The sequence below is a fragment of the Amborella trichopoda genome, chromosome 6, assembly GCF_054954075.1.
Source record: "Amborella trichopoda isolate Santa Cruz 75 chromosome 6, AtrichopodaSantaCruz75HAP2 v2.0, whole genome shotgun sequence".
Taxonomy (NCBI): domain Eukaryota; kingdom Viridiplantae; phylum Streptophyta; class Magnoliopsida; order Amborellales; family Amborellaceae; genus Amborella; species Amborella trichopoda.
In genome coordinates, this window is record NC_142341.1 from 43,786,398 (window position 1) to 43,812,839 (window position 26,442).

The following is a 26,442-nucleotide window of genomic DNA, read 5'->3' on the forward strand; positions in this document are numbered from 1 at the left end:
TGCAGAGCCCACCTCTGGTTTCCACTGTTGGTACCTGACATGCATGGTGCAGAGCCCACCTCGTGAAATTTATAATTTCCTAAAAGGAAATGATATATATCTCAACCACTCACTAGTGAATTGACATCAATTTCCTGGTAGTCCTTATCCAACTCCTACACCTTGATTTTCCTTCCACAGGTTTGAGTTCCAGGAAAACTATACAAAAGAGAACAGAGGAAGTAGAGGTCCTCAATAATCAACGCAACATTTTCCATTATTTCAGGGCATACTTTTAACATTCCCATTTCTCAATTACTTAGAGAGAATAAGAAATAATAGAAGTGCTTGTGCTCTGTCACTGTATGTTAGTGAATTGCAATAGAAGGCTAAGCATCCCAGAAACACACTAAGCCCCAGCTCCTACTCTTTTCTACCAATCATCCCAGAAACCAGGCTTCCATGAACCTTGCAGGGAACTCACAATCAGGTATGGAAACTCTCTCTTCTTTCCTTCTCACTCATGGCCTCTTACATGGCCAGCAACCTATGTTAACTACTTTGATTATCCCTCTCCTCTCCACTCTAGTCCTCTTACTCCTCTATCTCTGCCGCAACAAGCAGTCAGGCAGCGAAAAGAAGCGATCACCCTGTCCTTTAGGGCTCCCCATCATCGATAGCCTCCACCAAGTAGGTTCCCTGCCGCATCGCTCTCTAGCCCATCTTGCCAAGATCTATGGGCCGCTCATGCACCTTAAATTGGGCCGAGTCCCCACTCTGGTAGTCTCCTCTCCTAAGATGGCGGAGCATGTCATGAAGGCTTATGACCATGCCTTTTGTAGCAGGCCCATCCTTGCTGCCACCAACTACCTCACCTACGGCAGCACAAATGTTTCCTTTGCACCATATGGATCATATTGGCGCCACGTAAGGAAGACTTGCATCCTGGTGCTCCTCAGCTCAAAGAGGGTCCAGTCGTTCGGGTTTGTGCGAAAAGAGGAAGTGGGGCACCTCGTCGACTCGATCTTTGTATCCTCCAAAGCTAAAGCTCCGGTCAATTTGACAGAGGCGTTTCTTTCTCTCAGTAACAATGTGGTCTGCAGAGTAGCACTTGGGAAGAGTTATTGGGAGGAGGAGCCGGAGTTGAGGGGGATATTTGAGTCTTCCAAGTCGTTGATTGGTGGCTTCTTTGTGGGGGACTTCTTTCCATCATTGGAGTGGGTGAAATATTTGACAGGGTTTCAAAGGAGGTTGGAGAAAAGCTTCAGGCATAGGGATTCATTCCTTGAGAAAGTAATAACTGAGCACCTTCTTCCTACTCATGGGAAGGAGGAGGAGGAGGAGAAGGAGGAGAAGGACTTGGTGGATGTACTGCTGCAGCTCCAGAAAGAGGGCAACCCTGATTTCACTCTCTCTACAGATAACATCAAAGCTGTTGTTATGGTAAGTAACAAATTGAACATATTTCACTTTTTTCTGCAATTCTCTAGCTCCTCCTCTGGGAGTGAGGGCATTTCAAATTTCCTCTCTCTCTCTCTCTCTCTCTCTCTCTCTCTCTCTCTCATTTGAATTTGTTCTGTATTCTATGTATGCTTTACTTATCAACCAGTCAAAATTTCAATAGTTCTGCTTCTTGAAATTTGATTTTTTTTAAATTTTCTCCAAATAGTTTTAATATTGAAATCTGGTACAACTAAACAATAAGTAATTATTAACATTTTCCAATTATTCAATTATATATAAATATATTTGGTATTTTTGCTGCATGTTTGAAATCCTACTGCTCAACTAACAAAATGAAGAATATATTTACCAAATTATGATTGACTAGCATGGGTAATGGGCTTCGGGTGTCGGTGGTTCAGGGGGCTGATGCCTCAACGTAAGCCACACCCTCCATTGTCGCCATTAACTTATCAAAAAAAAGTAAAGAAAAAGGAAAAAGGCATTGATTTCAGCCAAAGTTAGGTTTTGAACTTCCCCTTCTGTACATCTGGTAAAGGTCATCTAACATTAAAATTTAGCAATGACCAGAAAAGTATGATATGTCACCACATATTCTTTGTTTTGAGTCATTAAGTATGATATGACCAGAAAAATTACCAGAAAAGTGTGATCGATATATACATATACCGCAAGCACCTTTAATGGCAGCCACATTGGTCGACATTGTTAATTAGTCGCTATAAGCTGAACACTGAATTGTAAATGTTTGCAGGATATAATTGCAGCTGGGACAGATACCACTGCAACAACACTAGTATGGGGAATGTCTGTGCTGATGAAGAACCAATTGGCAATGAAAAAAGCCAAAGACGAAGTACGCAGCATAGCTAAAAGCAATAACACAAACATGATAGAAGAGAGAGACTTACACCAGCTCCATTACCTGAAAGCAGTGGTGAAGGAGATCTTGCGATTGCACCCTCCAACTCCATTATTGGTTCCTCATGAATCGGTAGAGGAATGCGACATAGAAGGCTACTTTATCCCTTCAAAGACCAGAGTTTTGGTGAATGCTTGGGCAATTGGGAGGCACCCAGACTATTGGGTAGACCCTGAAGTGTTTAGACCCGAAAGGTTTATAGGTAGTGATATCGATTACAAGGGCCAAGATTTTGCGCTGATACCATTTGGGGCAGGCCGAAGGGGATGCCCTGGAATTTCCTTTGCTGCAAGTGTTATCGAGCTTGCATTGGCCAATCTCTTGCTTTGTTTTGATTGGGCATTGCCTAATGGAATGAATCATAAGGATCTAGACATGACAGAAGATTCAGGGCTCACTGTGCACAAGAAAACCCCTTTGCTACTAGTGGCTACTCTGCCAAGCACTTCATGTTAACAGTGTGGCGATTGGTAACATTTTGTGTTCTTTTCCAATTCTTTAGTGATGCTAATGTTCACTTTGGTTTCACCTCCAGGGTTCGAACCCTTGAAATTTTTCCCAAATAATCCAACAAGCTAATGTATCTCTCTTTCTTTTTCTCCAATTGGCTGTACACAGCAAGGACAAAGAGAGTGATCGCATTTCATAGAAAGTATGCCAATTGGATGGCATAATTTCCACCACATGCAAAACTAAGTTCGTAGACCATGTAAAGAAATAGGTAGTTATCAAACAAAACCCCACGAAACCTATCGAATCATATGTCAAGGTATATGAGACCAGCATTATAACACAACAAAAGGGAGGCCCCTGTAAATATATTGTTGCTCAAACTTTCTCAGCTAGAGAAAGTCCAAACTCAGGGAATGTACCTTTGAACCTGTTGGTTTTGAGGTGGAGAGAGATTAGCCACTAGAGAGATCAGAGAAAGGTCCCTTCAAACCATGGTTGAGATCTGTACCTATGACTACAAGCTCTGAAGAGTCCTCCAATGGTGATGTACAGAAAATCCCTCTATAATTGCAAGCATTGGTGCGCACCCATGAGCTTGGAATACAGAATGGCTCTTCGAGTGAGGCATGACTTAATGTAATCTGAATAACCCAAAGTTGGAGGATAAGTAAACCGAAGTTGGAGGATAAAAACTAAAAATTGCCACAAAAGCACATTATTAGGGATTATATGTGTAACATGGAGTTTGGTCAATGTTTGACAGACCAGCGGTTAGAAATCAGTTGATCATGGTATGGAACTAGTGATGATTGGGCCGGTTTCCAATGGGAACCAGGATTGGCCAAGTTCTTATGCATCTAGCATTTTTCATGAGAACAAGGGGATTTGGACTAAGATGAATCGTCCAGTTCCCAGTTCCCAGTTTTTTGTTTTTTTATGAACTTTTTATTTTTTCGTTTTTTTATGTGCAATCAGCGAACCTTATGCATAGAGTAAACTATATTTGTATTGCCTTGCGGCCCAATAAACTCTTACACCTCTCCAGTGTGAGGCTAAAACTTATAAGCTAGACACATGAAGTGGTAGAGCGAACCACTTATATATTATCCTGGTTTTTGGTAATCTCTAACACCTCCCTGATATAGTACTAAAACTTGTTAGTAACATATATACAAACGCTTTGGCATTCATTTGTAAGCAATTTTGCTAGCTATTATATAAGCTACCCATGACTATAGTATAAAGCTTTAAGAGACTTATATAAAGCTATATCATAAAAAGTGTTTGTATATAGCTTATAATATTTATTGAAAGATTTCCTCTTCCTGTCGGTCAAATTCTCGCCCAAAAACGAAATGGTAGGAGAGATCTTCATAATTTACACAAAATTAGGGCTTGCTGTGCATATGAAAAACCCTTCGTTCCTTGTGGCAACTCCATGAAACACTTCATAGTAGCACTGGTGATAATTGGTAACATTTTCTGTTTCTTTTCCAGTTTAATAGTGACACTACTTATCCCTTAGGTGCTGCATTAGTTGTACAAATTGGTTTAGATGATCGAGGATTCGAAATTCTGAAATTTGTCCGAGAAACCCAAACAAGCTAGCATATCTATGTGTTTTTCTTTTCCTTTTTTTTTTTTTTCTTTCCAGTTGGAAGATGATTTAGCTCTTATGCCCTAGATACTCATGAAAGAAAGAGTGCTTGTATTTTGAAGAGAGTGATAGATTTCGAGAAAACAAAGATGAAAGAGAGAGTCAAACGGAAGTAGAATGTATGGCCAATGCTTATAAACAAGAATAAAACCGTAAAAGCGTCTATATACAATATATATTTAGTATAGACCAAACTATCCCTACACAAATATACAACGACAATAAATGACAAATGAAATATATACTAAAATAAAATTTTATTCATTATTACCACTCCTCAAGCTGATGCGGAGATGAGGAAAGCACTAACTTATCAACAAAAAAATCATGGCGTTTTTGAGTAATTGATTTAGTCAAAATATCAGCCGTTTGAGCAGTAGAAGAAACATTAGGGAGAGATAATGTGACATCAAAGTAGCGGCCACGAACATAATGGCAACCTACATTAATATGCTTTGTCCTCTCATGAAAGACTAGATTAGATACAATTTTAATCGTACTTTGGTTATCTCTATATAAAGGTATAGGATCTGAAATAGTGATACCGAAGTCACCGAGAAAAGCACAAACCCAAATAATTTCGCTGGCAATAGCGGACATAGCACGATACTCAACTTTAGTACTTGACTTGGAGACAATATCTTGTTTTTTGTTCTTCCATGATATTAAAGAGGATCTAAGAAGTACACAATATCCAATAGGAGAGTGGCAAGTGTCTAGATCACTTGTCCAATCTGCATCAGTATATGCACTAAGATTTAAAGAGGACGTGGAGGCAAACAATAACTTACGATTGAAAGTGCCTTGAATATAGCATAAGATTAAGTCAACCGTTGATAGATATGGTTGTCGAGGATCTGGAACAAATTGGCTCACAACATGGACTACATATGCATTATCTGAGCATGTCATAGTAAAATAGATGAGGGAGCCTACGAGTTTGTGATACATTATAGGCCGAGGAAGAAGATCTCCAATATGCACAAAAAATTTAACATTGAGCTCCATAGGTGTATCCACAACCTTCATGTCAGTCAAACGGGCACTAGAAGTAAGATCAACTGCATACTTCTATTGATGGATATAAATACTACGTTTAGAACAAGTGATTTTAAGGCCAAGGAAGTAAGATACTTCCCCAAGATCCTTTATTTGAAATTCTTTTCGCAATCGTAGCTTCACATCATTGATAGAAGTAAAATCATATCCAGAAATGAGACTATTATCAACATATAGAAAGATAATACAAATGACATGCTTTGTGGTATGAATAAACATGGAGCGATCATGTTTACTTTGAATGAAACCAGTTACAAGAATGACATTCGTAAAATACTCAAACCATCACGAGGAGTTGGTTTAAGAATATAAATGGCATTAGGAAGTCGGCAGACCATTGATGCATTTAGAGTAGCAAACCCAGGTGGGTGGCACAGATAAACTTTATCTTGAACTTCTCCATTAAGAAAAAGCATTTTTGACATCCATCTGCTACATAGGCCAGTCACGAATTGAAGCTAATGCAAAAAGAGTACGAATTGTGGTCATCTTAGCAACATGAACAAAAGTTTATTCATAATCAATGTCATATTCTTCGGCATAACCTTGTGCAACTAACTGTGCTTTGTGCCGGTCAAGGATGCCATCAGCCCATAACTTAACCTTATAAATTCATTTACTACCAATAGCATATTTGTTAGGGGCTAGTGAAACTAAATCCCAAGTGTAGTTCGCCTCTAAAGCTGCAATTTCCTCATTCATAGCCATATGCCAATATTGAGGTTTAGATGCACAAGAATAAGATGGATCATGAAAGAAAGGGTGTTGGAGGAAGCAACTAAAGGGCTTACGTAATGTTGCAAAAAAAATGGATGAAAGTAAATCAAAAGAAAAAAACGAAAGAGTCGAGAGAAAAAACGGATAAAGAAAAACAAGAGCAAAAGAACAAAAAAATGATGAACTTTCTCCCTCTAGAGTTGAAACAAATAGATATCTCTCTTTACTGTCAAGTTTGAGAAAATAACACCAAAAATCCATTAACTGATCTTCACAAAAGAATATGATAATCTATGATCAGCAATGAATGAACTAATGAATAACTTGCATGAGCAGTAGCAAGCAAAGAAATAATCTGATATTTAATGCTCTAATACCATGATGGATTTCGAGAAAACAAAGATGAAAGAGAGAGAGACATAAAGAAAAATAGAATATGTGGCCAATTCTCATAAATAGTAATGAAACCCTAAAAGGTTTTATATACAATATATATTTAGTGTAGACCAAACTATCCCTACACAAATATACAACGATAATAAAGAACAAATGAAATATATACAAAAATTCTATTTTATTTATTATTAGAGAGTAAGCTTGCATTTCGAAGATAGTGTGTATTGTGCGCAAAACCTCTAAACCTAACGGGTCGATTTTTGGTAAATAACGTGCAAGACACAATACATGAAACACATACCATAAGAATACAAAGATTTACGTGGTTCACCCCAAGAAGGGCTACAGGCAAAGCAAACTGAAATCCACTATACCAATGAAAGTTATATTAAAGATTTTGGAAAATAGAGTTACCTCTATAACCCTCAACAAAACCCAGTCGAGTAAACCCTTTTAAACTACTCGTCATTCATTCTCTTTACATCTGACAATCATTACCAACAATACCAAATAGAGATGTGAGAGCAAGGTGAAACTGAGTTTTTCTCTAACTAAAAGGGGAAACAACCTAAAATCTCAATGAGAATTGTTTCTCTACAAGAAACAAGCCTCTCAATCTTCGTGAGGTACAATCACAATGTTTCTCTCTATAGGAAGCTCGCTTCTCTTAAAAGAAATTGTATCTTATGCACAGGAGGCTCTGCGTCCCTCTCTATAGAGGAACCACCATTCTCATATATATATATATATATGTATATATATATATATATATATATATATATATATAAAAGTTATGAATCCATACAAAATAGGAAACTTCCTCTAGATGTCACATATATTTCAAAACCAAGAGATATATCAAAGAGTCCTAATCTTTTTGGATTTCTATTTTCTTTAAGAAACGTACCACTATCAATCTTAATCTCAATCCCATATAAAATGATATTTCTTTATATAGGTGATTTGGGATAGCACCAAATCCAACATTGTGCCAATTGAATGGCAAAATTTCCCCCACATGGAAATCAAAGTTCGTAGACCATGTTATGAAATGGGTAATTATTAATCCATCCTATGTTAGCATTGAAAGAAGTTTAATGCATCCTGAATAAGAGGGGCAAAAATTTCAAGAACCGCACATATATAGGTATGCAGACTATGATTTCTTGCCAGTAATGATTGAAGAATATATGTGTAACAAGGAGATAAGTGAATTGAGTATTTTGTAGAATCTGGTATTTGAAAACTGTTATATTGTGACTTTTGTGCACACGGCACCTTGCTCAGGGTGTTGAGGGCCAGAGCAAAATGTCAGATTATTGTGCTTTGCCCTCTTAGGACCAAATGTTGTTCATATTCATTTCCATTTAGGATTTCGATTCAAAATCGTTCGAGCATTGTGTTTGAGTGACATGGTTTCATATAGAGCATTATGGATGAGTTGTCGATCATAGGTTTGAAGTTAAAACATCTTTGCTTGGAATTGTCTTTTCGCCGACCATGCATGAATTTTCTCACTTGCATGGCCTTTAATCAAGTTTCACACAGTAAAAGCACCTTTTATAAAGCCAAACTCAGGTCGTTTTGTCATTAGAGTCGAGGAATATTCATAATCTAGAGATTATTCTTTGGTGGTAATTTTTCCGATGACTTCCATAGAATTGGAGACTTTGTGTCAGAAGAGAAAGAAGAGAATATAAAGCAGAACACGTTGGATATTTCAAATAAAATGTAATTGAGAATATCTTCAAAAGATAAATCTAAGGGACTTAAATAGGAATCAAGATTATAAAGGAAATCTTGAAAGGGGCTCTTTATATATGGGAGGCTAAAAATTACACAAAAGCCATAACATTTTGGAGTTTGAAGTCTTCCATGGAGCTAGGAACTGTACACTTAAATAACAGCACATATAGCTATTTGAACATTATATCACACATGAATTCCAAGATACCCAAGCATGAAAAGTTTACAGTAATCCAACAGGAAATCTGAAAGAGTTTTTGCTGGAATATTGTAATCACCTATCTTCACATCTTCCATGGATAAATGAGGAAGCAACAACGGGTCAGCTGGGTGTACCCGAAAGATCTCTTTAACTACAGCTCTTAAGTAATCTAGTTCTTGCAAATTGCTCTCCTCGATTTGTTCTTTATGTCCAATTTTGCTCCTAATGTGGTCTTGGGCTTTCTTCACTACCCTTGGATTCCTAATGAGCTCTGTCATGCCCCAGTCGAGGGTTATGAATGTTGTGTCTGTACCGGTGCCAAATATGCCCTAGAAAGCCAATGAATATTGTATCAAAGAACACATAGATAGAGATTTTAAAGAAAATGGTTCATTTCGTAAATTGCTATTAAAAAATAACCACTATTGTTGGTTGGTATGCAAATTCCAATGCTCCAAAACATTTTATTGAAAGATGATGTCAATATATTACCGAACATAGAGATATAAGCAATAGAAACAATTTCAATTTTATAGAACCTTAAAAAGAAACAAACAAAAAACAAAAAAACATAAAAAAGATTGATTTAGCTTGCAATTACAATCGTATAAATTTGTCGGAAAAGCAAAGATCGTGTAAGATGAACAAGCCATTGACTACATTGTCACTTTTGTTTTGTTTTCTTTTCTTTTTATGTTGGTTTTGGGGGAGGGATGGGGGGTAGGGTAATTCTGAACTAGGCGTTGGTTTCAGTTTTAAATGTCAAACAGAATTACAATCAAGATCAGGCCGAAATCCTACATATTTATTCATGCATAAATAAAGAAAGCTCAGCTATGGATCTGATCGCTATAAAAAGAAAAGATCAAACACTTTATGATTAGCAATATCAAACTATATTTCGTAAATTGTAACTAGAGCCTGTTCTAAGCTGTAACCGTGAAAAGGCATGCAAGAGTGATCCAAAATCTTGAAATATCTCCTTCATCTATTGGTTTCCTCTACTTCAGTTCATTGGAACTTATATCGCTATTGATTAATAAATGAAAAACAATTTCCACTATTTCAATGTGCGAAGAACAAATCACAATAAAGACACCAATTTGCCAAAGCAATCATGACAACCCAACAGAGCTTCGAGTCTATGGCTCTGATATCATGATACATATCCTACGTTAACACAAACCACAATTGGAAGTACTGGAAGTATGATTCTGGTGACTGAACTATCAGAAAAAGTAAAGAAAAAAAAAAAAAACGCTAATATTATAAGAGAACTAAAAAAGGCATTGCTTTTAAAGCATTTTTTATTCTAGTAAAATCAGTTGCGGTTTCTTTCAATAAAATATCATATTCAAGGAGCAACTTGATTTTCCCCAAACAGTGAAATTTGTATATTATTAAAGAATTAATCTGCAATGCTTCCAATTCGATTGATTGCAATTTTAAAAACCATAATCAAGTAACGTTAGAAAATGAAATGATACATGGTTTGGAGGTTAACCACTTGTTTGTCCAACTACCAACAAGCGTTGGGTCATTGGTAAAAGGCCTCTCTAGAGACATAGCAACAAGGGCATATGGGGGTGGGTAAACTTTTTATGTGGTTTCACACACATGTAAAAGATATGTGATTGTGTTTTCTCGTTGTCTGATCTAAAAAGAACTAATGTTTTTCTTGTGTTAAAATACGTTTTGCTCTCAATTGTCTATTCTTGATCAGACAATTAAGTGTATGCCCATGTATTTAAGTTTACAATTTTTATAGTACATTAGTTTGTGTTCAAATTTATAGTGAGAAATTACAACGAAGGTGGGTCAACGTACCTTTTTTCTATTTTTTTCAAAATTATCCTCTGATCCGAGGATGGAATCCTCGGCAATTTTAATTTTTTTAGTGTTTTTGTTAGTAAGGTAGTGCCTTTAATTTAAAAGTAGTGCCCTACTAACGAAAAAAATTAAAAAAAAATTAAAAAAAAATTAAAATTCGGTCCAAGAATTTCCTTTGGCCGAGGGGCAATTTTGAAAAAAAAGAAAAAAAAAAAAAAGAAAAGGTTGTTAGTGCCCTACTAACGAAAAAAATTTAAAAAAAAATTAAAATTCGGTCCAAGAATTTCGTTGGGCGGCGGGGCAATTTTTTTTTTTTTTTTAAAAAAAAAAAAAATGTTGAAAGACCTTTGTAATTTCCGCCTACAGGAGCATTTTTATTTTAGAAAATTTTTTTAAGGCCCATACGTAAATCACACTAAAAAATATAAACAATTGACAAAAATAAATAACAATTTACTTTTGAAGTATTTAGGGGTATTTTTCTTATTTTTAGTTTTTGAAACTTTTTTATATTGTTTGCTGGTGCAACCTAGTAAATCATACGCACCCTAAAAATTTCATCATGATTTTCTTTTTTATTAAATTATAAAATTCAAACAATGTTTTATGCATTCAAGTGTTCTATCAAAGAAATAAAAGATTGAATGACATCAAAAATAAATAAAAAATAAAAAAATTAAAAATTAAAAATTAAAAAAGAGAAAAGTGGGGTTTGGTGAACTTGTCTTCGGAGCAACGTCATAGAGGAATGCAAAGAGTGATGTTATGGAGTGTGACCCTTTGGTATGTCTGCTCTCTCTCACTACCTGCAGTACTTGAATGGTGCGCTAAGAGGCTTAATTGCAATTGATTTCTAAGGAACATATCACTCAATTAAAGTAAATGAGCAGTACAAAAGAACAACATTTAACTTTTGTAATATGAGGTTATAATGATTTCCAACTGCTAGATGTGAAGTTGGGGGGCTAGAGGTGTTTTACCAATCAAGCTCGTTATCATAAAGAAATTTTTTTGAACTTTATTATGCATTCAAGATGATTAGATTTTACATATTAATAAAGGTTACTGTGAACTCTTCGTACCTGAGATAAAATGATCCTTCACATCGTTCTCACCACCAGGAACCTTTGATTTCCTGCGGTGATCCTCGATCACTTGATCAAAAAATCGATCAAAATCCTCGAAAGTCTTCTTCATCCTCGATGCCATTCCCGTGATCAAATTCAACCATCCTTCTAAATAGGGGAAAAATCTCCCAAACCAAAACCTCCTAACAATACTTGGTACTTTTCTAACATCCGCTTGAACTCCCTCTCATACTCCCGACCTTCGCAGTGGTTCTTCCCTAATGCAACACGGCACATTAAGCCATTAGCGAAAGGGCCTAGAAGTTTGGTGAGGTCGACTTCGCCCACCCTGCATGATGAACGTATTGAGCTCACCAAATGTGCTGCTTCTTGTTCTCTCATGAATCTGAAGGATTGCACGCTCTTTGTGCTGAATAGCTCCAGGATGCATATCTTTCTCACCTGGGGAGAAAACCATTACTCAAATGAAAGACGAGCACTAGTTTGATTTTCGAATTCTCTTAAAAGAAAGAGCAATTTACGTATCGACCGAAATGCTTCATTTATAGGGAGAAAACCATTACTCAAATGAAAGACGAGCACTAGTTTGATTTTTGAATTCTCTTAAAAGAAAGAGCAATTTACGTATCGACTGAAATGCTTCATTTATAGATAGAAATTACAAAGAAAGTCGATCAACTTGCCTTTTTTCTTCAAAATTACCTTTCGATCCATAGACATTCTTGCATTGAATTTTAATTTTATATTTTTTTTAGGTTTTTTGTTAGTAGGGCACTGCCCTAATGCTTGAGGTAATGCCCTACAAACAAAAAACTAAAAGAAAAAATAAAATAAAATTTAGATTGAGGATGCCATCTTTATACCGAGGAGCAATTTTGGAAATAATAAAAAACGTGGGTTGAAAGTCGAGCATTTTGTATTTTAGAAAAAATTATAGGGACCGTACATAAATCACTCTAAAAAAAGAGTAAAATTTTAAGCTTAGCTTAGAAAACCACTGCGGTTATCGATTCAACTAAATTATTACTTTAAAAAGACCATTTAATGCAAGGCCTTCCCTCTTTTATTTTCTCTGAAAGGATTTACTTCAATATATAGAATCCTGTACAAGATGGATGTATCGAGTAATTTATCGTTTTTAGATGGCCCAAACCAGATGGCATAAATACCAATATGTATTCAAGTTTCCTACTTCCGTAAAAGATGATTTATATCATTTCACTTGATTTAGGTACTCTGACCTAAATGATAAAATTATCTCAAATTGTTTCGTGATCCAAACTAAGAACATGTGTTTTTCTCAAAAAAATCGCATGCTCAGGGTTTGGAATCAGGAACAAGTGGGATATTTTCTTAATAAAATAGATGTATTATGAGAGAAATTTCTAAAATAACATTGCTAGTTGAAGATTGCAAACAATAAATTGGCACATTTTGAGCATAATTGAGGAGGTATTTTAGTGAAAGGATCTTATTCACAGATTCTAGATCTCCTAGGTAATCTTTCATATTACCTTTAGACCAAGAAAACCTTTTCAATAATAAAACACCAAGGCATGTAAAAGGGTACCATAAAGGCCGTGTCGTTATACATACCATTGGCAACAATTTGTACGTGTAGAGAAAAAATTTAGAAAATTTAGTAACGTACTAAAGTAAGGATAATATTAGCGAATGCTTCTTCAGAAGCAACCATTGTAAACAACTTTAACTCACTCAATTTTGCTTTCATGAAAAAAAATGCAACTTTTTATAAATGGATTCGGATTTAGTTATAGGGAAAATATCTTCATACTTTTTATTTTCAGGTTTCATTTCACAATAGCTTCAAGGTTTTAAAAGATATCTTAGAGTATAAAATTTGTAGATTTTATTTCTTCTAGTCCTCGAAACTAATTTAAACCTTTTTTTTTAGGTCAAACAAATCTAAAAAGACGAGCCTTTTTTAAAAACCATCCTTCCAAATTTTTATAGAGAGAGATGGGCTTCATGGAGGTGAAAGGTTTCCCAAAAGAGAAAGAGAGGGAGGTGTTTGGAAAACTATGGGAGGAGAGAGATAATGAGAGAGGCATGAAGAGAGAAACGAGAGAAATTTGGGGTATATAAATGAAGAGAGAGATGATTGGGTTTAGAAAGATTATATCTTTTTCACATTTGTTTAGGTTAAAAAATGGATTTAAAGTGGCAAGGGGTTGGAAGATATCTTTTGAAACTTTGAGTTTATCAAGAAATGAAATCTAAAAATAAGAGATATGGAGATATTTTCCCTTATTTATATATAAGGGACGTCAAAGACATAAGAAAAATTTGGTATACTTGTCCTACAATATTAAGCCACGGTTAAGAGAGGACACATGTCACAAGAAAATAAAGGGACCTAATACTATAGAAATACTAGGATAGGTGTGTCTTTTAAGGGGGATGGTCTACAATGCCATTATTTACTTTTGCTACAGGAAGGTCACAATTACTTATAACCATCCGATGTGAAATTTGATATCTAAGTGTGTCACAAAGTTCGAGAAAATCTTTTGAACTTTGAACTTAGTCAATGAAATATATACAGCCACCCCCTTTCACATCCAATGGTCAAGATTAATTGTAACCACTTTGTATCAAAGGTAATTGGTCTCATTAGACAATGATGATATGGTGCACCTCAAAATCTCATTAGAAGATGTACTTTCAATGCCAAAACTCTTATTATAGCCTAAGAGTCTATATTTCACCCCTATAATGAAATTGAAAGATCTGAAAATGGTATAAATCTAGTAGATCTATGAGCATTCGAAAATCTTGAAAATGGATAGCCTAGATAATATGTTATAAGATGCACTATTTTTAAAAAGTGAAATTCAATTTTTCTTATATATTCATGTATATCAAGATCATGATAATCAATTGGAGAATTTTCTATTGATAAAACATCATCTTTCAATAGGTTTTTTAGGTGCTTCTACAGTTGACACCTTATATAAACTTTTTTCTTAAAAATAATTTTATTGTTTTGAAACTTTTTACCAAGCTTCCCCTACAACCAGAGCGTAATTGCTCCGCAGTTTCGACCCGCAATCAACGATGATCTTATTTAATATTAATTGTCTCTCTTGAGTGTTAACAATGAAGGACAAATAGATGGTCCCCTCACCAAACTTTTTTTCAATAATTCATACGCCACCAACGATTAATAAATTTACCCCTTTCGACAAAAAAAAAAAAAAAAATGGTAAAATTTTAGAGAGAAGTAGAAGAGGGGACACAATCTGTTTTTTTCCTGTTACACTTAACGCCCTTTACGAATGAGATGCAGGGAAAACAAAGATCTTTTGATAAATAAGGAAAAACATAAAAAAGCTTAAAGTATAATTGGATTGGTGAAACAATTTTGCAATCCCCACAATAAATTTGCAAATCATTAACCAATCCAATATTTCTTTTATGTTATGTTTGTTTCTATTTAATTTTACTTGCACCAAATTGTTGGTTATTCAATCCAATATCCCGTCTTCATTTCTTGAGATTGTATTAGATTCGGCTGTTCTTTTTTTTGACTCAGTCACGCATTCTTTCTCTTGGATTGGATTTTCCCTTTCACCATGTCTCTCTTGGACTGGGTTTTCCTTTTTTCATTTTCACACACAAGTTTCGCGTGGATTCCGTGCTTCTAGTTTTATTCTCTCTCTCTCTCCGTCTCTCGGATTGGATTTTTTATTTTTCATTTTCTCCCCCTCTGCCCCGTCTCTTTCTCTCTCTCTCTGATCGGGAACTGATTCTTCCCCAACTATACATTAATTACGATACTCCTAGAAAAATATAATATTAAAAAAAATGAGAATTAAAATTAATAATTATTTCAATAAATCAATTTTCAAGAAAAAGAGAAAATAAGAAATAAGTATGTAAGACCTATTTACAAGTGGCATTATAGATTGTAAAACTAAAAAATAATTTTTTTAAAGTTAGATAGGCCTATTTTTAGCAATTAATTTTATTTTAAATTTCACTTTGATTGTAGAATGAGTGTAATGGATAAACATTCTAACATGGGACGTGTTGTAGTATTTATGTATTTTTGTTAAAATAATGAAAACCTGTAATGTAATATTTTTTTTTGTTTTTTTTGGAAAACTATAAGTTTTAGATTTTCAAGAAATTTTAGTCATGTTTTTATATTTTTTTAAAGTTGGATCAGGCTGATCTGGCCGATTCACTCATCTGGAACATCGATCCGCCAATCCAAAATAGTTTTCCAAATGGACAAACAAGGTCACTAATCCATTTTTTTAAAACAATACTTTTTAGGTTACCTGGGGTAGTTTTGCCACTTCTCTCAAAATCTGAATAAGTGGAGTGTGGATCGTCCACCCCGCAAATCCATGGTAGATCATTGAATCGGCGATTTCAAGTTCGAAAAATATTTAAAATAAAAAAATAAAATAAAATTTAAATAGTGGTTTGTGTTGTGGGGAATAAAAAAGTATTAGATAAACTTGACCAAAACAAAATATGGTGTAGGGGGAAGGACAGGGCCCGGACGAACATTTACCTTGTACTGGTTTGGTGGCATCCAATTCGCCATCCGAATCAAAAATTCCATGTCCAGATTGCAGGATTTAAATTTCAGAAGTACTATATTGGTTTGTACTTCAAAATTGGTGCAGTCTTATATATTGGTTTAGATCCTATACAATTTAAGGTTTCTTAAATGTGGAATGCCTCAACATAAAGCAATGCCCGAGGCCTCGTATATTTCCATCCGTTTTCTCATCCGGCTCGAACCCAAATCACCTATTAAAACAGGGAAATGATCCTCACCTGCCTCCAATAAAGGCCATAGGGCGCGAATGCAATGTCAGTGGACCCATAGAACAGTTGCTGTGCTGCACAGAGTGTCGGTCAGCTCGCGAGAGCGGCATCATGCATCTTGAGTGCCTCTTTTGCCATCTCAGCGGACGGCAACACGCAAGTTGGGAGCTCATCGAGGCGGACGTAAATGATGGGGCCATGTTGACGGGCAAGCTCGGTGAGCGACAAGTGTGGCGCACTGCCAAGGGGGTGTAAGCTTCCGATCATAGGCAAATTCAAGGGACCAGGAGGGAGGTTAGCCCTCCATCCCTGTTGCCTTCTGATGAGCCTCAATATGAGGAGAAGCAAAGGTAAGGCAAGGGCTAGCAGGCATATTTGCAGTGGAGACATGGAAATTAGGACTTTAAAAGGGGTTTCTTCTTCAGTAAAACCTTCTGTTAAATATGGTTGAGTGGTTTATGAGGGGATATGGAGTAAATAATTGATTGGAAAGGTACTCGGAGAGAGTAGGGAATCTCTGAGGATGTTTTGTCTTGGACACTAAGGGGAAATTTGGCCCTAAAGTCTAAACTTTGTTGTATGCATATGGAAAAGCTGCTGTCAGGGTGAGAAATGATACTTACGATTATGGATTCCCTACACTATATGTTAGTGAAATCAAGACAACATGATCGCTATCAATCTATTTTCCAACAACGTAATTGATACGGTGTCAATGGACCCGGACCTGACTTGAGACCCTGTAGAAACAAAAAGCAATCCACGAAAACAAGAAAGAAAAAACAAACACAAAAGAAAGAGACAACCAACTACAACACAAAGATATACGTGGTCCGACAACGTGCCTACGTCCGCCGGAGATTAGAGCTTCTCTACTGGCAATGAAAATAGGGTTACAATACGCTCTCTTCCTCACTCCTCTATATTTTTATTTAATTATAAAGAGATCTGTATTTTTTCCTTAACCCTTAACCCTAGATGAACCCCCAATCGCAACAATATATGTCGAGTCTTAGATAGATGGTATAAATTATCGAAATACCCTTGTACGGATATATATATATATATATCAAGTCCTAGATATATCGAATCCCATATACGGATATATCCGAATTTTTCCTCGGGGCCTGCTATCCCCGAACCTCCACAAGGGCCGAGTCCATCAAGTTAACCTGTCAGGACGACTCCTCCAGGCCTCAAGCGCTATGGGCCTTCGGCCCTTCGGGCTTTTAACGGCCCTCCAGAATAGTCTTTTTGACTCCACCTTGACAGATCTATTTCCTCATAATACAAGACATCAATCCTCAACAATCTCCACCTTGACTTGAATTTTGTCGAGCTATCTTGAAGATGTCTTCATCCATGTATACTGCTGCACCCTCACCTGCCATGAAGTGCTTCCCTCACTCTTAACAATGAGAGACATTAAGCAAGTCTTAGCAAAGCTTGAACTTCTCCATAGTGAGTGGCTTTGTAAATATATCTGCAAAGTTGTCATTTGTATGATTTTTTTTCAGGTAAATGATTCCTTTTGATACAAGCTGTCACGCCCCAAGATTTCTAACATTCTCGAAATGCAACAGACTATTCTTATACTAGGAAAAATTCAAATTTCTATTAATATATATTGTAACAAAACAAAATTTTCTATTAATTAAAATTTGTCCAAAGTTTGCTCACAACTGGTATTAACATGAAGACTAAGTATACATCTGTTGATAGAACAAAACATTTACAGTGGTGAAGTTAAACAAAAGTAACAAAGGAGAATTTAGTTATGACATGACTACATCTTCTTCACAAGCTGGTCCTGATGCGCATTTAACTATAAGATTGCAATTACCCTGAAAAATATTTACCATAGTTTGGTAAGTTTGGCTATTCAGTAAGTGATCATCATGGTCTTAAAATTAATCATGGTTCGAAGATATAAACATTTTCTGAAGAATGTATGTAAAAAAAAACAACATGAGAAAGAATTTCGAGCAAAAGCATTTATAGATAACAATTCTTCTTTCACAAATCCACAGTTAAACATAATCCAAATGATGGAAATGCATATAAACATTTTAACAGAGATGCATAATTCAAGGATTCCACAAAATACCCTACTGGCGTGCCAAGTAGGTCACTTATATACCCCACCAGCGTTTTGATAGGTCCAAATAACCCCTGTAGGTCCAAACATACCTTACCGGCGTACCGGATGAGTCCAAATAGCTCCTATCGGATAGGTCTAAATAATCCCTGCAGGTCGAAACATACCTCACCGGCGTTCCGGATGAGTCCAAATAGCCTATATCGCCGTAACGAAATAGGTCCTAACAATCCCTGCAGGTCCGATCATACATCACCGGCGTCCGAGAAGAGTCCAAATAGTCTCTACCGACATTACCGGATCGGTCCTAACGATCACTGCAGGTCCACTTATACTCAAATTATCTTTGAAACTCTTTAAATATCAAAAAGCAACAATATCATATATGCGAAGTATCATTGAAAACATTAACATAAATTCACTTGAACCAATTTAATAATAATCACTTCCATTGAAATATCTCTAAGTAGCGATTTAAACATTTTGTGCAATAATTTCTAAAAGGTAACAGTTTTGAAGGACATTCTTGAAATTTAACATGATAACAGTCTAGTATCAGTAGACGAACTTTTATAAAAATCTAAAATTAAATACAGAATTATCACAATTTATGGAATTGCCAATTTGTAAATAATCATTTCATAGGCAATACTATAATCAAGTGCAAAAATATCAGTTTTTCAAATAATGAGGCAGACATTTGCATATGAATTTTACAATGTCTAAATATTCAAAAACAATAGAAGGAAATCTCATAATTTTAAGCAGAAATATCACCTTTATTTCTAATAATTTACAACATTTAAAATTCCTAACAATAGATAAAATATCACAATTTTACTAAAAAGATTATTTTTCAAAACAATGAGGTTACTTATATACAAAGCTTAAAAAATAAAGATGTTGGATGGAAATATCATTATTTATTAAAAACTAATCATTTTTCAGAAAAATGCGATCACTTACTTATAATATTTGGGAGGGAACTTCGATAAAATTCGGCTAGAGGGAGACGAGCGGTGAGAGCACCATGGATAAGATCCTGAGAGGAAGTAAAGCTTTGGATTCGAAAGAATGGCATGGGTTGTAACACATGAGGTTTTCAACTGTCTATCACATATGTGAGATAGTTAGGTTGTCAAAGAAATATTGAACAGATAGAAGAGGCTAGTGACTTACGAGGTTTTCAATGGAAAACCTGAACATTTCAGCCATGGCAGGGGATAATGGGTAGGTAGAAGGAACAATTGTAGAGAGAGAACATACTAGATGGAAGAAAGAGGTTAAAGAGAGAGAGAGTACATTGAAACAAAATGATAACTTAGAGAGAGAGAGTACGGTACCAAAGAAAGATTTTTCAATGACACTCCTTAGATCAAAAGAAAACTTATTTATAAAGCATCCATGCATGATGCAAAGCGTGCCACATCATTTAAAATGTATCAATAGAGGATTAACTAAAATATGTGGTAATGCCACCACACAATATGACAATTAATGCAACATCTTATGGAGGCACGTCAGCCTCACCATGCCCAATACGCTTGCAAGAAGAAATGTTTTAGAAGCTTTACATTCAATTATGGTAAAAGAGCTGATGGACCAAAGGTGCACCTTAAAGAAATGGACTAGCATCAAAAAATTTGAGAAAATCGTAGCTTTGAATTATTAATCAGATATCCAAGAAACGTGAGTCCATATTTAAATTGAGGGGTAATTTTACGTAAGTGAAAAGATGGTCCTTATGGTGCATTTTGTCACCATGAATTATCGTTCTAAATATTCATTATGTATTTTATTTTATTTCATTTATTTCTATTGTATTTATTCTATTAACACTATTATTATTAGTTTGCCATTTTTTTAAAAAAAAATTTAGGGTCGTCATAATCTCCTCCCCTTAAAGAAATTTAGTCCTCCAAGTTTGTGTATCTGATTACTTAACAAGATATGGATATTTTTCTCTGATTTCGTCTTCTTATTCCCAAGTTGACTCCTCTCTTGAATAGCACTGCTATAATATACGGACCAAAGGGATCTTCTTTTTGTGCAACACTTGTACTGTCCTATTCAGGATCAAAATTGGCTGCTCAATGAAGGATAGGTCCTTTCTAAACGGTAAAGGTTCATATTTCAAGACATGGGATGGGTCGGGCTGATATTTTCGTAATGAGGATACATGGAAGGCACTATGGACGTTTGCCAATTCGGGTGGTAAGGCAAGTCTATAGGCGACACCTTCGACTCTCTCCAGGATTTCTACGGATCCGATGTAGCGGGGGCTCAGCTTTTCTTTGTTGCCGAATCTCATGATGCCCTTTATTGGTGAGATCTTTAGAAAAACTCGATCACCTTCCTCAAATTCGAAGTCTCTCCGTCGGTTATCGACGTAACTCTTTTGCCAACTCTGAGCTGTCCTGAGCCTTTCTCGAATTAATGCTATCTTATCTGTGGTTACCTGGACGATTTCTGGCCCCAAAAGCTTTCTTTAACCAACCTCGTCCCAACAGATGGGTGACCTGCATTTCCTTCCATATAGGGCCTCATATGGTGCCATCTGAATACTGGCTTGGAAACTATTATTATAAGCAAAATCAATCAGGGGTAAATGGTCATTCCAGCTTCCTGTAAAGTCAATGACACAGGCCCTCAGTATATCTTCCAAGGTCTGGATGGTCCTCTCTGATTGTCTATCAATTTGGGGGTGAAAGGCAGTGCTAAAGGTGAGTCTCGTCCCCATGGCTGACTGTGTCCTAGGCCAAAATTTAGAAATAAACCGAATGTCCCTGTCCGATACAATACTGACCAGAACTCCATGTAACCACACTATTTCCTTAATTTACAACTGGGCTAGTCGATCCAAAGTGTAAGTCGTGCGGATCGGTAGAAAGTGGGCAACTTTAGTCAGCCGGTTCATAATGACCCAAATGCTGTCATGCCCTGAATTGTTCTAGGCAAGTTGGAGACAAAATCCATAAAGATGTGCTCCCACTTCCACTCTGGCACGAGTAAAGGCTGCAACAACCCAGCGGTCCTTTGATGCTCAGCTTTTACTTGCTATCATGTTTGGCACTTAGACACAAATAGTGCTACACCTTTTTTCATATCATTCCACCAAAAGGTTTTCTTCAAGTCCTGATATATTTTAATACTTCCGGGATGTATAGTATAGCGGGAGTGATGTGCTTCTTCCAAGATAACTCTTTTTACACTCTCATCATTCGGAACACAAATCCGACCTCTGAATCTTAACAAATCATCACTGCTTATAGAGAATTTGTCATTTTTTACCAACATCGAGTCTTCTACAATTTTTATAAGCTGAGGGTCCTCCTTTTGTGCCAACCAAATCTATTGAATTAATTGGGGTTCTGCCTTAATGTTGGCAATCATACTTACCACACCATTAAAGGATGGAGCCGGATGCCAATTCACTATTTCTTCTAACAATTTCATTTCTTGGATCATTAAATGAGCAAAGGCTCTTGTAGATTTTCTACTTAGAGTGTCGGACACAATGTTAGCCTTTCCTGAATGATAATGGATTGTACAATCATAATCTTTTAAAAAATCCATCCATCTTATCTGTCACATATTTAAATCCTTTTGGGAGAAGAGGTATTTCAGGCTCTAATAATCTGTGTATATTTCGAATTGCTCACCACATAAATAATGCCTCCAAATTTTCAAAGTAAATACTATTGCAGCCAACTCCAAGTCATGAATTGGATATTCTTCTCATATTCTTTCAACTGTTTGGATATCCATATTGCATTAATACACAGCCCAAGCCTTTATGTGAAGCATCACTATAAATCACAAATCTCCCACTCCCCTCAGGAATAGTTAAAATAGGTGATGATGTCAATTGAGCTTTTAGTTCTTGAAAACTCTCCTCATATTCCTTTGTCCGATCAAATTTAACATTTTTTTATGTCAATCGAGGTAATGGAGTTACAATTCGAGAAAATTCTTCTACAAATCTTCTGTAATATCCTGCCAATCCCAAAAAGCTTCGCACTTCAGTCACATTACTTGGTTGTTTCCAATTAACCACGGTTTCAACCTTTGAAAGAGCAACTGATAATCCTTCATTTGATATCACATGTCCTAAAAATTTCACTTGTTCAAGCCAAAATTCACATTTGCTTAGTTTGACATACAACTTCTTTTTTCTTAGTATTTGCAACACCAATCTTACATGTTGTTCATGTTCCTTCCGATCCTTGAAATTAATTAGAATATCATTGATGAATACTACAATAAATCTGTCCAGAAAAAGCTTAAAGATTCGATTCATCAAATCCATAAATGCAGCCGGTGCATTGGTTAATCCAAAATGGCATGACTAAAAATTCAAAATGGCCATACCTTATTCTGAAAGCTGTCTTAAGAAGATCATCACTTTTAATTTTGAGCTGATGGTATCCAAATCTAAGATCAATTTTTAAAAATACTTGTGACCCTTGTAATTGATCGAATAAATCATCAATTTGAAGTAGTGGATATTTATTTTTCCCTGTCATTTAGTTAGGTGTCTATAATCGATACACCACCTCATGGTCCCATCTTTTTTTTTAACAAACAATACTGGAGCACACCAAGGTGACACACTGGGTCTGATAAAACCTTTATCTAATAATTCTTCCAATTATTGTTTAAGTTCCTTAAGTTCCGCAGGTGCCATTCGGTAAGGGACCTTAGAAATTGGCGCTGTCTCGGGAAATAACTCAATAGAGAATTCAATTTCCCTATCAGGTGGTAACCCTGGCAATTCCTCAAGAAATACGTCAGAAAATTCTCGGATGACCAGAATGGTGTTCAAGTTTATCTTTTCCTTTCTATCTACTTTAACATATGCCAGAAAGCCTTGACATCCTTTTTGAAGGCGGCGATTAGCCCGAATTGAGGACATTAAAAATGGTGGATAGACTTCCTTGATACCTTTAAGGTAAAATACTGGTTGATTCGGAATACAAAAAGTAACCCCTTTCTTGTAACAATCAATACTTGCATGGTACGCAGAGAGCCAATCCATGCCTAAGATCACATCAAAATCTTGAATTTTTAAGAGTATTAAATCCACTAACATTTCATTTTCTTCTATCCTTATCACACAAGACTTGTATACTAGATTGGTATTAATTGAATTCTTCATAAGTGTGGCTACGTCTAGAATGTATTCCAATTGTTTTGGTTCTACCCTTAAGTGGTATGCAAAGTGTGATGACACAAATGAATGAGTAGATCCAGGATCAATCAAAACATAAGCTGCTTTTTGAAAGATAGTAAAAGTACCTTGGATCACTGATTTTGAGGCCTGACCATCTTGCTGAGTAATTGCAAATATTCTCCCCTTTGTCTGAGGTTTCTGGGCTGCCTCTTCAAGCTTCGAATGTTGTTGCATTTTAAAGGCAGGACAATCTTTGATCTTGTGCCCCAACATCCCATATTGGAAACAAGCTCCGATTTCTTAATAACAGGGTTTTATTCCATGTCTCTTCCCACATTTTTTACAAGGCTCAAGTGAGCTTTGAAATGGCACTGGCCTTGGCCTTTTGTTTGCTATACTGATTTCTGTGGCTATTCCTCTTTTCGTAATCTTCGTAGTCTTTTTCAACAATTTGGGCACTGTCTACTATTTCGGCATAAGTCCTTAGTTTTAAGACTGATATTCTGCTTCTGATGGCTAGTCTGAGGCCCCTTTAAAATTTTTTTTACCTTTCTTGCTTCGTTGTTGACCATATGTGCAGCGAACCTGGCCAATTTAGTATACTTGGGCTCCTACTGTGCTACAGTCTTGCTTTCTTGAACTAATTCCAGAAATTCCATTTCTTTTGGGTCTCGAATAAAATCTGGGAAGTACTTTTCACTAAATGTCTCTGCAAATACCTTCAAAGTCAAGGGTTCATTTCTTGGACCAATATTCCTTTTGCCATTCGCCACCAATGTTGTGCTTCACCTTCTAAAATAAAAACTGCCAAGGCCACCTTCTTATCATCAGGACATTCCATTACCTCGAATATTTTCTCCAATTGTATTATCCATCCCTCGGCTTCTAGTGGGTTTACAACACCTTTAAAAGAAGGTGGGTTCAATTTCTTAAATTGTTCGATATTACATCCACCATTTCCCGTAGTTGACTGCCTAGGTGGATTGTTGTTCTCCATCTGATGTTGCATTAGGGCAACCATATTTTTCAAGGATTTATGAATTCCATCCATAGTAGCTTCAGCCATTCTGGATCTTGCACTCCTACCGATCTGTACATAAAATAAATATGACTTAAAGTACACTCTTTTCAAATTTCCTAGGAATCTTAAACCTATTGCTCTGATACCATATTTGTCACGCCCCAAGATTTCTAACATTCCCGAGGTGCAACAGACTATTCTTATATTAGGAAAAATTTAAATTCCTATTAATATATATTGTAACAAAACGAATGCTTCTATTAATTAAAATTTGTACAAAGTTTGCTCACAACTGGTGTTAACATGAAGGCTAGGAATACATCTGTTGATAGAACAAAAAATTTACAGTGGTGAAGTTAAACAAAAGTTACAAAGGAAAATTTAGTTATTACATGACTGCATCTTCTTCACAAGCTGGTCCTGATGTCTATTTAGCTATGAGACTGCAATTACCCTGAAAAATATGTATCATAGTTTGGTGAGTTTGGCTACTCAGTAAGTGATCATCATGGTCCTAAAAATAATTATAGTTCGAAGATATAAACATTTTCTGAAGAATGTATGAAAACAAAAAACAACATGAGGAAGAATTTCGAGCAAAACCATTTATAGATAACAATTGCACTTTTAAGAAATCCACAGTTAAACATAATCCAAATGATGGCAATGCATATAAACATTTTAACAGAGATGCATAATTCAAAAGATTCCATAAAATACTCTACTAACGTCCCAAGTAGGTCACCTATATACCCCACTAGCATATTAATGGGTCCAAACAACCCCTGCAGGTCCAAACATACCTTACTAGCGTACCGGATGAGTCCAAATAGCCCCTAGCGGATATGTCTAAACAATCCTTGTAGGTCGAAACATACCTCACCGGCGTCCCGGATGAGTCCAAATAGTCCCTATCGGCGTAACCGGATAGGTCCTAACAATCCTTGCAGGTCCGATCATACCACACCGGCGTCCCGAATGAGTCCAAATAGTCCCTACCGACATAATCAGATAGGTCCTAACGATAGCTGCAGGTCCACTTATACTCAAATTATCTCTGAAACTCTTTAAACATCAGAAAACAGCAATATCATATATGCGAAGTATCATTGAACACATTAACATAAATTCACTTGAAGCAATTTAATAACAATCACTTCCATTGAAATATCTCTAAGTAGCCATTTAAACATTTTGTGCAATAATTTCTAAAAGGTAACAGTTCTGAAGGACATTCTTAAAATTAAACATGATAACAGTCTAGTATCAATAGACAAACTTTTATGAGAATCCAAAATTAAATACGGAATTATCATAATTTATGGAATTGCCAATCTGTAAATATTCATTTCATAGGCAATACAACAATCAAGTGCAAAAATATCAAATTTTTATATAATAAGGTAGACATTTGCATATGAATTTTACAATGTCTAAATATTCAAAATCAATAGAGGGAAATTTCATAATTTTACTAAAAGCGAAAATATCACCTTTATTTCTAATAATTTACAACATTTAAAATTCCTAACAATAGATAAAATATCACAATTTTACTAAAAAGATTAATTTTCAAAACAATGAGATCACTTATACACAAAGCTTATAAAATAAAGATGCTGGACGAAAATATCACTATTTATTAAAAACTGATTTTTTTTCAGAAGAATGCGATCACTTACCTATAATATTTGAGAGGGAACTTCAATAAAATTCGGCTAGAGAGAGAAGAGCGGTGAGAGCACCATGGATAAGATCCTGAGAGGAAGTAAAGCTTTGGATTCGAAAGGATGGCATGGGTTGTAGCACATGAGGTTTTCAACTACCTATT

The 26,442-nt window shown here is 35.8% G+C and overlaps 1 protein-coding gene and 1 pseudogene across 2 annotated transcripts in view; one reads left to right on the forward strand and one right to left on the reverse strand.

Moving 5' to 3' along the window:
- The window catches only part of LOC18431170 (uncharacterized), a 31,130-nt gene extending 28,237 nt beyond the window's left edge, over positions 1-2,893 (forward strand). Inside the window, exons 12-13 of the mRNA XM_006841302.4 lie at positions 373-1,422; positions 2,198-2,893. Coding sequence (XP_006841365.4) covers positions 373-1,422; positions 2,198-2,821 — 1,674 coding nt within the window. The 3' untranslated portion in view covers positions 2,822-2,893. The remainder of the gene's footprint in view (positions 1-372; positions 1,423-2,197) is intronic.
- A 5,543-nt stretch (positions 2,894-8,436) lies between these two features.
- Positions 8,437-16,796, reverse strand: LOC18431169 (cytochrome P450 71AP13 pseudogene; annotated as a pseudogene). Its single transcript, XR_966569.3, has 3 exons — positions 16,329-16,796; positions 11,508-11,954; positions 8,437-8,924 (listed from the first exon to the last, which is right to left on the reverse strand). The product of XR_966569.3 is annotated as a cytochrome P450 71AP13 pseudogene (transcript).
- Between the last annotated feature and the right edge of the window lie 9,646 nt (positions 16,797-26,442).